The sequence below is a fragment of the Durio zibethinus genome, chromosome 12, assembly GCF_047325235.1.
Source record: "Durio zibethinus cultivar Kanyao isolate XHJ-2024 chromosome 12, ASM4732523v1, whole genome shotgun sequence".
NCBI classification, from domain to species: domain Eukaryota; kingdom Viridiplantae; phylum Streptophyta; class Magnoliopsida; order Malvales; family Malvaceae; genus Durio; species Durio zibethinus.
In genome coordinates this window covers 26,295,365-26,307,508 of record NC_143173.1, presented here as the reverse complement: position 1 = coordinate 26,307,508, position 12,144 = coordinate 26,295,365, and the positions used below count along the sequence as shown (strand labels likewise).

Sequence of the window (12,144 nt, the reverse complement as noted above, 5' to 3'; positions counted from 1 at the left end):
TTAGAGCTAATCAATAACTAAATAAATAATTAAAAAAATCTCATCAAATAAGTGACTCAACAAATACATCCGGATTTATTCTTAAAGAGCTTCAAATCCGATCTTCAACGTTCAAAATGTAAAACTCTGAATCATAAACCTTCTGATAAAATTTTAACTCAATCGGATCACGAATCGACTTTCGTTCAATTAATTCTCCCTTCTCTTTTTTCTCTTTGCTTTTTTTTACTTTTCTTTTTTTTACTTGATTTTCAACACCCCTTAAAACAATTACATCTCTTTTTTTATTAAGTAACTATAATTCTGTGTAAAATAAAAAATCAAGGTCATGACCTTTTCTTTATCCAAAATCACTTACATGGGCTAGACCCATTTTCCTAACATTATTTGCATTTATCCTACTTGAAAACCAAGAAAAAAATCGTATTGGTTAATTATGATGAAAATATAAGCTTGATAGTAGAACTTACATGCATGTATTAAATATGTAGTATATGACACTACTCAGGTACTCTTCCTATCATAGCTTGCCTCTCTTCCGGTGCATGTCTAGCCCAATTACCCTGATATTTCTTCCATTTCAAATCACGTTGGGTAGGGTTTGACAAAAAAACTCATCGGGTTATTAATACAATTTTAATTTAAATTAAAATTGATTTGAATGCAAGGGAAAGTTCAATCTTATTTAATCAAGGTTCATTGATGCATTGTCATTATTATGAGCTTTTCAATACTGCCTTTTAAAGTCCAATCGAACAACTATAAAAAAAAATTTTATTTTTTATTTTCAATAATTAAAATTATAAAATTTAATAAATCGGTCTCATATATATAAAAATAAAAATAGAGATTTCTTTTAATATACTAATCAAAATTGACTTATCAGATTATAAATCTAAGTATAAAACTAAACTGAGATCATATTTAATAAAAATTATATTATATGTTAAAATATATTACAAAATAATATCACTATAATTATTCATAATTTAACATTAATTAATGTAATAACTCACAACACGATATAAGTTCACATATTGTGCTATTTTGCAAGGAAAGCCAATGTTCAAGGCTCAAGTAAGAACACAAAAGCTCTTAAGTATATCCAATGGAACAACTTGACTATTAAAGTTTAAGGTTTTATGCTTAAAGATTTGGGTTGAAATTTTAAATAGACGATATAGAAAAATTATTTCTTAATTGTATAATCTAATGTTACGTATATAAAAAATAAACCACATATATAAAAGTATAATTAGCGATTTGATAGTAAAAATAACAAGATATCCGAAAAACAAACTCTTAAGTGCTAAGTGAAAAAATATAAATAAATAAAACATTTGTTGCTTACATTTTTTTAGAATTGTTTGCATAAATCATTTTCAATCTTAAGGACCGAAAAGGAATTATCTCCACTCTCTATAGCATTTGAAGGGAGTAATATAATCATGAAAAAAAAAAACTCGTGAAAATAATTAAAAATTAAAGAATTTCTTAATTGGATGTAATGACATTAGACCTAACTTCTACTATCTATAACAATTGAAGGGAATAATACAATCACGAAAAAAAATAATGAAAAAAATAAAGAATAAAAGAATTTTTTTATCAGATGTAATGACATTAGATCTAACAAATTAAAATATAATACATAATATAATATAAAAATTGATATGAAACAATATATAAAAATAATATAATTTAAAATTTTAACGAAAATTATATATATGTTTAACAAAAATAAAAATATATTTTATGTCAATATAAATTATGATATATTATTTTTGTATAAAATATAATATAAATATATAAATATTTGATATATCATAAATATATAAATTATCAAATTTATACTACACATCATATAAAAAATTCTTAATTTTACTAACATATTTATTATTTTTGTTGAAAAAAAAACAAAAAAAAAAATTCCCTATTTTAGAGTTAGAACCATAAATAAATTAAAAAAAGAAAACAGATGTAGTTTTAAATTTCAAATTGCCTTAAAGTTTAAACCCCAAAAAAAAAAAAAGGCTTCTGCTTGCTTTGGACAGGCTGGTTCGATGATTGTCACGGGGGTATAACATGATTTTACATTAAACCCCATCCCCATATATCGTCCTGGTTTATTTCATCCCGCTATTAATTAATTGGTTAAGGACAAAAATGTCATTAAATTCCAACACATAAAATCTACCTCAAAATTCAACAAGCGACCTCACCGGAGCCCAACCTCCCCTTTTCCTTTTCAAAAAACACACGGAAGAAAGCTGAGATCTACAAAAATCCCAATTAAAATTCGATAATTTCTTAAGCTCGTTCTAGATCTCTCGATATCGATTCGATTCGAATCAAGAGCAAAAATCGATGGGCGATTTTAACCTCGCTCTGGTAATCGTCGCCATAGTCATATGTGTCCTAGTGTTCCTCTTCAATGTCTACCTCCTCGTCAATTACCAGCACCCAGACGACGCTAACCAAGCATATTTCCCCAAATTCGTCGTCGTTTTGGGACTCTCCATCTCCGTCATTTCCATACTCATGTTACCGGCTGATGTCGCCAATCGGCAGGCGTGTAGGCACGCGATATACAATGGTGCATGTAGTCTCACCTTGCCTATGAAAGATCTCTGGCTCGCTGTTTATATCATCGATGCCGTGCTCGTTTTCTTCGTAATCCCCTTCGCCATGTTCTACTACGAAGGAGACCAGGATAAGTATGTGTTTCTAGTACTTTGATTGTTAAAAGCCATTGATTATATGGATGCATTCCTCAAATTTTTATTTTATTTTATCCTTTTGGTTTTGTTTGCAGGAGTGTTGGCAAACGGATAAAGAGCGCGTTGCTGTGGGTGGTGACGACGGCGATTGTTTGTGCTCTCCTGCTTGGCATTCTATACGGTTGTTTTTCTTAACCTTTTATAATCTTAATTTCATTAGCATTTTCTCTTTAATCAGTAAGTGTTTTTTCATGCCATGGAAGTATTGAGCTGAATGTTAATTTAGGAATAGGAGGACTATGATATTGATTACTGGAAAATTCAGTTAATATTTTCAGTACAAAGTTTGATTGAAGGTGCTATTACAATTAGAAGATTTTAGCAAATGTTTTAGATAGACAGGCATGCTAGAACTGATACTTGATTTGAGCGGATAACTAAGCAATTCCTTTTTGCATTTGTTGAATGTGAGTGTTTGTGTATTTTCTGGTTTTATTATAGTAGGCATACCATTGATTTTATCCTTTTTGATGGTATATCAGGGCTAGTTGGAAAGGTGGATTTTACTGTTAGGCACCTGTCTTCTGCCACTACTAATTTCCCAAGTAATTGGGATTTCTCTAGCAGTCAGCCATGTATTGGTGGAAGTGGTGCACGTGCGGTTAGTAATTAATTTTCCAATTTAATATGCAATGTTATCCTTTCTGTATAGTAGACTATTGTAGTTTGCCCCATTGGTTTATCTTCTCTTTCCTTATTTTCCCTTTGGTTACAGTGCTCAGCATATACTGCAAATGCTTCATCAGAAAAAACATGGACTATGCGCACTACCTTTCCAGAATATGTTGTTGCTCTTGCTACAGTTGTTGGATCTGTTCTTTTCTCGGTATTGAATTTCTTGCTAATTTTTAATATTATATTTCTGATTGGAACTTGGATAGCAATTCTAGTTTGCAAATGTTGACTTTTTTGTTAGAACATATTACTTACATCTGGAAATTTCTTGTCAGATATTTGGTGGTGTAGGTATTGCTTGTCTGCCTCTTGGGCTTATCGCTTCATTTATCCGCCGTCCAAAGGCTGTTATCACTCGCTCACAGTATATTAAGGTGCTTCTTTTTTTTTATTATGATGCTGCCATATGAAACCAAGCACTGGAGATGGAAGATGGTATTAATATTTGTACATTGTATTGTAATTGCTCATAGTCATCGTTGTAATGGATATTGTAGGAAGCAACCGAACTTGGTAAAAAGGCAAGAGAACTGAAGAAAGCAGCTGATACACTTCATCAGGAAGAAAGAAGTGGTTCTAAGGGTAGAAAGTGGCGTAAAAATGTTAAGGCTGTGGAAAAGGTATGTGCAAAGTCCTAAATTTGCATTTTTCTTTGAATTCTATATTTTGCCCTTCTATATGATAATAATCATGCTGACAAAGATAGCTTTAGTCTTGAGTTCTAGATCCCTCTAGTTCTAATGTTATCTGTTTATTAAGTTTTCTTATTAGGCTTAAAGATCAGATTCTTTCAACAATTTGGCTTGTGTTATAATCTTTACAATTCTTAAGATTAGTTATATTTTGACCACAATATTAACTTGTGGCAGTTTCTTTAACAGTTGCTTAGTAAAGAGCTGAAGTTAATCTAGTGAGGGTATGTTTTTTAGGGGGATGATAAAATAGCTGTCCCACAGTGTTAACACATATATGCCATTGTTCATTTTTCATGGCTATTGAAATTGTTACATTTTTTTATTAACTCTGCAGGAGTTGCTTCAGCTGGAAGAAGATGTAAAGCTTTTGGAAGAGATGTACCCTCAAGGAGAAAAGGTATTTATATGACTTGCTGAACTTAGTGTACGCATGACACTTGGTTATGGCTCCCCCTCCTTTATTTTTCTGTTTTCCAGTATAAACTCCCTTGCCATGACATTTTAGGCTGAAACATCCTGGGCATTGACGGTTCTTGGATACTTGGCAAAACTTGTGTTGGGAATCCTAGGGTGAGTGTTTAATTCATGTATTTTAGTACCGGTAGATGGTATTTTATGTTCATAGCTGTATTTTTTGTCATGAATTAGCAATTGAGTTTGGATATTTTTGTGGACCCTCTGGAAGACAGTGCTTAATGCAAATAAGCATAACAGGAAATTTTAAAGCGTGAGCCTTATACATGCGCCAAATAGAAAAAATTGTTGCTATCCTTAGAATAAAGGATCACAATAAACTTGCTAAAGTCTCGTTGCATCCACTAAACTGAATAGGTTGCCCCCGCACTTACTAACAGGAGTTATCTAACTTGCAATTTGTCCTGCACTTTGCACATTTTTAGGTTGATTGTTTCAGTGGCTTGGGTTGCTCATATTGTCATATACCTTCTTATTGATCCACCACTTTCTCCCTTCCTGAATGAGGTTTTCATCAAGCTGGATGATATATGGGGTAATTCCTAAACCATTTACAAATTTACTTCTTTCTATTCTGTTGCTTTTAAAATTTATGGAGATCTATGTTTTGTATTTTGTTAGGTCTTCTGGGTACTGCAGCATTTGCATTCTTTTGCTTCTACCTTCTGCTTTCTGTGATTGCTGGTGCAATGATGCTTGGTCTGAGATTAGTTTTCATTACGATTCATCCTATGAAGTAATGGATTTTATATTAATGCTATTTTGGTTAATTTTCTATCATTGAGAAAATCACTAGCTAGCTGATATATGTTTAATGGACTTTTTTGTAGGTGGGGAGCTACTTTAATGAACTCTTTTCTGTTCAATGTGGGACTTATTCTTTTGTGCTCAATAAGGTTGGTGACTTGGCTCATTTACACAATCTTGTTTCTATGTTATCTCAAGGTGTCTGCGGTAAGAACATTGTTGAAATGTTATCTCCATATTTGTGCTTGCTGAAATTGTATTATGGAATTATATGTTGTTATTTGATGGGAACTTATTTTTAACAATTATTTGACGGGAACTTATTTTTAACAATTATTTGACGGGAATATTGTATTTGGAATTTCAGTGTCATACAATTCTGTGCCACTGCATTTGGGTACTATGCTCAAGCAACTGCCGCCCAGGAAATATTTGGCCACACATTGCAGTCTCTTCGTGGAATTAAATATTTGTACAAGTGAGTATATACTGTTTGAATCCCCGTCTTACCCTGATCGGGCATGTACGTGTTCTACTGATGTTCTATTGTCATTACAGGTATAATGTATTTCAAATTGCATTCATTGTTCTAGCGGGATTGACCTTTGTATATTACGTTGTCTTTGTAAGCTTTTAGCTATCTTCTCTTTTTTCTTTCATTCTTCTTAGTAATTGGCTGTGTGCTTCCTCGATTCCTAGGTCTGATTCTGTTCTTGTTTTGGACATTTCAGGGCTGGAGAAGAAAAAAACCTAGCGGCAGGTTCCAACTTTCCTCATAAAAATGTTTTCCCTAGAAGATGAAGCACCCTCTCGAGTAATCAGAATTCTCTGTTTTAGCATCCCAATTGAAAGTGTGTTTCATATGCTCGGATGCCTACAGCCTGGTTTTGTCGTAATGTGGAAGGTTTATAGAGATAGGCAAATTTCATCGGAGTTCAATTTGGTTGCCTGAAGTAGTAGCATGACGATTGCTGCTACTGCTTTTCTTTGTGCTTGCTTTCCTCGCCTTTTGTATGTATTACTATTTTTTTTTTTTTTGGTTTGATTGATGTTAACACATTTGGCTTGGGCATGTAATTGAGGTATCCTTGAAGGTTTACACATGGAAACTGGGTTTGTAGAACTTGTTTTGATGTTATGGAACCTCTAGAGAACAGAAAATACAATGAACAAAATTTATGCTTTTGTTGAAATCTCTGTTTAAATTTCATAGAAAATTTAAGGCTTCTTGTATCCAAAAAATATTTCAATACTTAAATATTGTGTATCCATCTTCATTTTTAGCTTCTGTTATCAATTTCTCATTTGAATGTCTTCTAGGTTCTTTGTCCCTTGTATAGTCCTGGCAATGGCAGCTGTAAGGTATCATTTTATTCCGAGTCAACCAGAAACATGTAAATGCTCTTGTTTGGGTGCCTTCGACCTGGGTTGCTGAATTACATTTGTAGTCGTTATCTACTCCTTTTTCTTTTAGGAGGCAAAAATAGACCTCCTTATTTACATGCAATGTTAGCATGGAGGAAGGCCACTTTGTTATGAGATGGTTCTAACAAGTCAACATGTGCCATAATAAAGAAATGAAAGGCCTACTTATTAGGATTAGGACTATTCCCATTGCAGACTTCATGAAAATTCAAGCTCTGAAAATGTTAATATTGCTCTTCCCGTCTGGACTGACTTGATCAAAGAATGAATCCTCGAATTCAGTTGGTAATGACGTCCAGCATAAACTTGGTTTCCACTCTGCCTCTCTCAGGGCTTTCAAGATTTCTTCAGCAACTAACTTGCTTCCCTCGGAGGAGAGATGGATGCCATCCCTGCACAAGAAGAATCATAGACATCATTCCAAGTTGCCAAGGCTTCTTTTCTTTCTTCAAATTAAGAAAAAAAAAAAAACAGTTGAAGAGTTTCACGATATGGAGGAACAACATTTCTATGAGCTTTGCATTTCATTGGAATCATTAAAAACACAGAATGAAATCTCTTCATCTTAAAACAGTTCTATCGGTAAAAAGCTAGAGAGAAAAAAAAATTATATATTTTCAATGATATGAAAGCAAACTTACGTAAAGCAAGCTGTTCTCCAATCATCTCTTTGCTGGAGTGCGGTCCAAAGATCAATACCATTTACATCCAGTTCTTCACATAGTTTTAAACAAGCTTCAGAATAAATCCGGCAGGCTTCATTGGTTCGACCCTGAACACCAATGGTTTGAAATATTTGCTCCTCATTCACTGGAGGAGCACTAAGAAACATTACGCGAGTCTTGTCTGATAGGCCCTGAAGATAAAAAATAAGCAAAGCATCACAATATGTACTAATTAAGAGCATATATAGGGAGAGAATCGTGTATTAATGTACCATATAGTGCTTGAAGGTGGTTCAGTGACACAGCGCTCATGGTTTATACCAGATAATTTAATGTCAATCTTCAGGCATTTATACCAGATTGTCGAGTTCTACTTAATTATAGTATGGTGAAATAGTAATGTACCTTGAGATGTAGAGCAATCTTCTTCATGTTGTCAATATACTCTGGAAGAGGTACATGAGGGCCAAGGCCAGATGGGTGGGGTTCCACTGAATCATTGCCTCCGAAATAGACTATCACCAACGAAGGTTGTACAACAGCATCCTTCATATCATTGAAAAATAAGAACAGCTGATAATTAAGCAACTGTATAATTTATGGCTTTGAGAACAAAGATCAAAGAACAGGTATGAAGTAAGCCATAAAACATATTATACCTTTGGAAACACTTGATGTAGAACCTTTAAAGCACGCCTTGAGTTCCAGCCAGAGTATCCTCGTACTACTATGTCTGCCTATGTCCAATTACAGATAAATTTAGTTTTAACACTGATGTTTTTTAAGAATGGACCATACAATATAAAGCCCTTACTTATAGAAACTAACCTTGGCACAAGTCACAGATCTCCATTCTTTTAGGTTCATCCAAACATATCATATCACTATGATTAAAATATATTGATATTCATGGCATGAAAATGAGAAGGAAATGTTACTCTTTCCACTTTAATAACAGAAATCATTATTGCTGTTATCTTCATTTTAATGTGAAACATTTTTACATACAAAATAATGGTTTTTTTTCCCTGAACAGGTGTAGACAATCAAAAGCTTAGAAATTGACATAAAAAAGCAAAAACCATTTTGGCTAGCTTGCCTTATCTCTTTAATTTTTTTTCCAGAAAGGCAAAAAAAAAAAAAAAAGGTATTATGTCATTCTCATTTGCTTACAAGTGGATAAAGGTTTCATCCTCAACTTTCTATCCATAGACAAGATTGTCAAGGTGGTTCTATCAGCTTTTCTTTTCAAATAACAATCTATATCTATTGAGCTAATAGTGCTCTTATTTTCATTAGCAATAATTGCAAAATATGGAAAGCTAGGGTGGGTAAGAGCATGTTGACTCCCTCAGCAAAAACAAAACCAAAACCAAAACACCAAATCTACAACTTTTTAAGATGATACGAATTATGGGTATCAATGAAATCACTCTCAAATCTCATTTATACTAATATTAACCCCAGAAAAAGATAAATGCAATATCAAAGAAGAAAAAAAAAACAGAGATATATACCTTGCGAGCATATATATCAGCAAGAGTTGCACCCCACCCTTCGTTGCTAAAACTGAACTGAACGATGGAAGATCCAAAAAGAACGAAGAGAGGTCTGCCTGGACCAACCATGCTTGATCTTATAAACCTTTTAAGGTTTTTCCTTGCTGCGGTTGGTTTAACACTTTATTGATCACTTCTACTTTGAATGGCTGAATCTTCTTTGGATGGTTCAGAGTTTTTCTAATGAATGATTCCAAAACAGAAATATAGTAAGTCGCTTTTGTCCTTTTCTATCCCACTCATATTCCCATTTACGCGCCTTGCTCGCGTGATTCTTATTCGCTTTCACACAAACCCGAGCTTATTGGGTTAACACCTAACCTCTCAGCTAAACTAAGCCACTAATCTTTTGGGTACATCACTACCCTATTGGCCCAAATAAATCACCCCAAAACTGTGCTTTTGGGCTGATACTTGTCCTGTCTGCCTAAAAGCTAGTCTTTTTTGGTCTGAATGACCGTCTGCAATGGCCCAAATAAACCTTGTAAGAAAAAAAAGGCCTTGAAAATCTGAGTTACAAACTACTACTATTACTACGTCCTTTATAGCTTTTGCATTTGCACTAGAGCCCTCTAATGTATTTTTTCCTAGAATCATTTATAAGTCTTCCATTTCATATCAGTTGCACTTCTGCATGCTTCTGTTTCCTGTCATTTCCATTTCCAATCCAAATGCTGAACTATTCCTCAATTTTCGTTTGCAGCATGTATTTTTGGCATGCCAAATTCTAGACTTTAAGCATTTAACAGCAAGACCATTGCTTTCCAGTCAAACAGGTGCCTAATTAATTGGTTGAATATCTAATTCTAACTTAACTTGATCATCTGAACTAAAGCTTGAATTCAAAAATATAGCTTTTCAACTTCAATTCTTGAAGTTGAAAAATCCGGAAGCTATGCAACCAAAAACAGTGGCGAGACATATCTGCTGGTTTTTGTCTTGACTTTATCAACAGATCTAAAGGAAAGTTCCTGGAAACTGCATGCCGTTATGCGTCCCTATCATTGACGTATATATATGTACATCATTTCTGCTGAAAATTATTTCAAATGTTAGTATCAAGAAGACCAACATCACTAGTTTGGGTGCACAAATAGTTCTCCACTCTTGAAAGGGAATAAAGGGCAAATAAATGAAATAATTCATGACATTGACATCTTATAAAGTTTGAAAATCTAGCAAGAGCCTCGTTTTTTTGTAAACTATTATGGACTAGCTGATGCCCCATATATGATTTGGATGAAACAAGCTATACATTTTTTAGACGTCATATAGGAAACTTCCCGGAAGCTGTCCAGGGCTCTATACACATGCTTACAAGGCAGATCATTGGGTAGGAAATAACTCTAATGTAAGGGAGGAAATTGAAATATGCAAACAACAGATGTTTTATTTTGCTTGGATTTATTGATCAGGGGTGCCATTATAGAAATGGACATGGACCTGCCGAATGCTAACCAGCATTGGCAAATATTGATTAGGTCAACAATATTTCATGCTTTTCCTTCCTGATTTCCTGGCTCCACCCCATCCTGAATTTTTGACCTACAACAAATTAACTGATGTTTTCAGCAAAATCCGCAGATCAAATTGATAATGAATTTTGGTTATTCTCCAGACATTGCTTTTTTTTTTTTTTTCATTTCTGACCAAAGTGAATGTAATAAAAGGACTGCTCAACTGTTTGAAAGATATATAATAAAACGCAAATCCTTCAGAAGCTAAAGGAAAAATAAGGACTCCTATCAAAAAAGAAGTGAAAAATGAAGGAAATTAAAGAAATGAATGAAGAAAACAGGATACCTAGCTAGCTCGCCAAGGTTAGCAGTCTTCCACATGGAGAGCTTAGCTGTGGGTGCTTCAATGGCCACAAGAATATTCCCAAAACTAATCTGTAAAAATAAACCTTCCTGTAAATGTAGCGTTTGACTCGTTTAGCCAAATCTGAACCAGACAGCTAATCTCGCACGTAGTTGACTTTAGCTCCACTTACTATCTTCTATGGCACTCCAAAAATGATTTTCCAGCAAATGTAGGAAAATATTACTACGTACTATACCTACCTTTGCCCACCAAACTTTATAAAAGAAAGAATAATAAAAAACACTCAAAATGATTAGTATAAACCATCAAAAACTAATAATTTCATTCATTATATATATATATATATATATATATATATGATTGTAAGTTTTTTACCTTTAGAGCAATCAAAATATCTCTACCAATCGAAAGCATCGTCTCCGAGAGCATTATTCTTCAGAGTAAAACACTTCAAAACTTGAGATTGAAAAACTTCATGATAAGTTCTACAATTTGAACTGCAAAATTTATAGGTTCTGGAAAGGCTTTAATTCTTAACACTTTAACGGGGAAACTTCTTTTGGCCTTCCCTAATTTGACTTTTTGCTGAAGCAAAAGTAGATATATGCCTCTAGTTATAAGGAATTTTGGCGTTAGCCATGTTTGGAGATGACACTTGTAAAGTGCATATTTGCCTTTGCCTTCCCACCTAATTTAAAAGCCAAACTATGATAAAAAAATTTGCGAGAACTAGAAGTTTCGTGGAAGGTTCCTTCGCCATATCAGTACAGGACAGTACGTCCTGATCTTCTCTACTCCTTGGGATAATGATGGTTTCCGACTTTGCTTTCTCTTGCTCAAAATCCATGCAAAAACTTTTAATGATGGTCACACATCCCAAACAAGGAAAAACGACATTTAAAGCTTATGAAAAAAACGTAGAAGCCATAGAAAACTCAACTCAAAGTTGATGTTTACGTATATCATCTAAGACAGCGACATTTTGATACTATGCTAAGGCACAAATTATACATATAGTCACAGCCAGAGAAAAATCTTTTGTTAGTGCTATCAATGAACGCATTCAGGGAAGTGCAATTCTGTTTGTGTATGATATATAGCAGGGTGTAAGTAATGTCTAATTCTATTGTTTCCCATAAATTACAGGATTCAACTTCATTAATATAAATTTGATTAATCCTTTTTATTTTGATAGTTGAATCTTACATTTTTAAGTATTTTTTTTATTCGAGAAAATAAAAAATTTAAACTTAACTCTTCAAGTAAAAAAAATTCATGCATGTATCATTAAATTAAATGA

At 33.5% G+C, this 12,144-nt stretch overlaps 2 protein-coding genes across 8 annotated transcripts; one reads left to right on the top strand and one right to left on the bottom strand.

Annotated features, from left to right (window-relative positions):
• The first annotated feature begins 2,201 nt into the window (after positions 1–2,201).
• Positions 2,202–6,564, top strand: LOC111296127 (LIMR family protein At5g01460-like). Of its 7 annotated transcripts, none has more exons than XR_016326216.1 (14): positions 2,207–2,717; positions 2,816–2,901; positions 3,263–3,381; positions 3,496–3,606; positions 3,731–3,829; positions 3,953–4,075; positions 4,485–4,547; positions 4,656–4,720; positions 5,050–5,159; positions 5,246–5,360; positions 5,455–5,578; positions 5,739–5,849; positions 5,930–5,996; positions 6,103–6,564. XR_016326216.1 is itself a non-coding variant. In XM_022890206.2 (14 exons), the coding sequence occupies exons 1-14, from the start codon at positions 2,368–2,370 to the stop codon at positions 6,148–6,150; spliced, it is 1,533 nt and encodes a 510-aa protein (XP_022745941.1). In that variant the 5' UTR covers positions 2,211–2,367; the 3' UTR covers positions 6,151–6,564. The 7 variants fall into 7 exon arrangements, 4 of the variants coding, with proteins under 4 accessions (XP_089597656.1, XP_089597655.1, XP_089597654.1 ...); XM_022890206.2 differs by having other exon boundaries at positions 2,211–2,717; positions 5,455–5,520; XR_016326217.1 differs by lacking the exon at positions 5,930–5,996 and having other exon boundaries at positions 2,206–2,717; positions 5,739–5,929.
• Positions 6,565–6,720: 156 nt separating this feature from the next.
• On the bottom strand, positions 6,721–11,325 carry LOC111296128 (GDSL esterase/lipase WDL1-like). The gene is made up of 7 exons (XM_022890207.2): positions 11,220–11,325; positions 10,824–11,097; positions 8,979–10,053; positions 8,121–8,198; positions 7,867–8,007; positions 7,438–7,652; positions 6,721–7,188 (listed from the first exon to the last, which is right to left on the bottom strand). Exons 3-7 carry the CDS (start codon positions 9,087–9,089, stop codon positions 7,005–7,007), a joined length of 729 nt encoding a protein of 242 aa, XP_022745942.2. The 5' UTR covers positions 9,090–10,053; positions 10,824–11,097; positions 11,220–11,325; the 3' UTR covers positions 6,721–7,004.
• Between the last annotated feature and the right edge of the window lie 819 nt (positions 11,326–12,144).

Excerpts from the sequence above, each read along its gene's own strand:
- LOC111296127 (XM_022890206.2), top strand. The coding sequence starts at position 2,368 with ATGGGCGATTTTAACCTCGCTCTGGTAATCGTCGCCATAGTCATATGT. Across the intron at positions 2,718-2,815 it reads TACGAAGGAGACCAGGATAA|GAGTGTTGGCAAACGGATAA; the intron begins GTATGTGTTTCT and ends TTTTGTTTGCAG. Across the intron at positions 3,830-3,952 it reads CTCGCTCACAGTATATTAAG|GAAGCAACCGAACTTGGTAA; the intron begins GTGCTTCTTTTT and ends TGGATATTGTAG.
- LOC111296128 (XM_022890207.2), bottom strand. The coding sequence starts at position 9,089 with ATGGTTGGTCCAGGCAGACCTCTCTTCGTTCTTTTTGGATCTTCCATC. Across the intron at positions 8,199-8,978 it reads CTGATATATATGCTCGCAAG|GCAGACATAGTAGTACGAGG; the intron begins GTATATATCTCT and ends AATTGGACATAG. Across the intron at positions 7,189-7,437 it reads TGGAGAACAGCTTGCTTTAC|GGATGGCATCCATCTCTCCT; the intron begins GTAAGTTTGCTT and ends CTTCTTGTGCAG.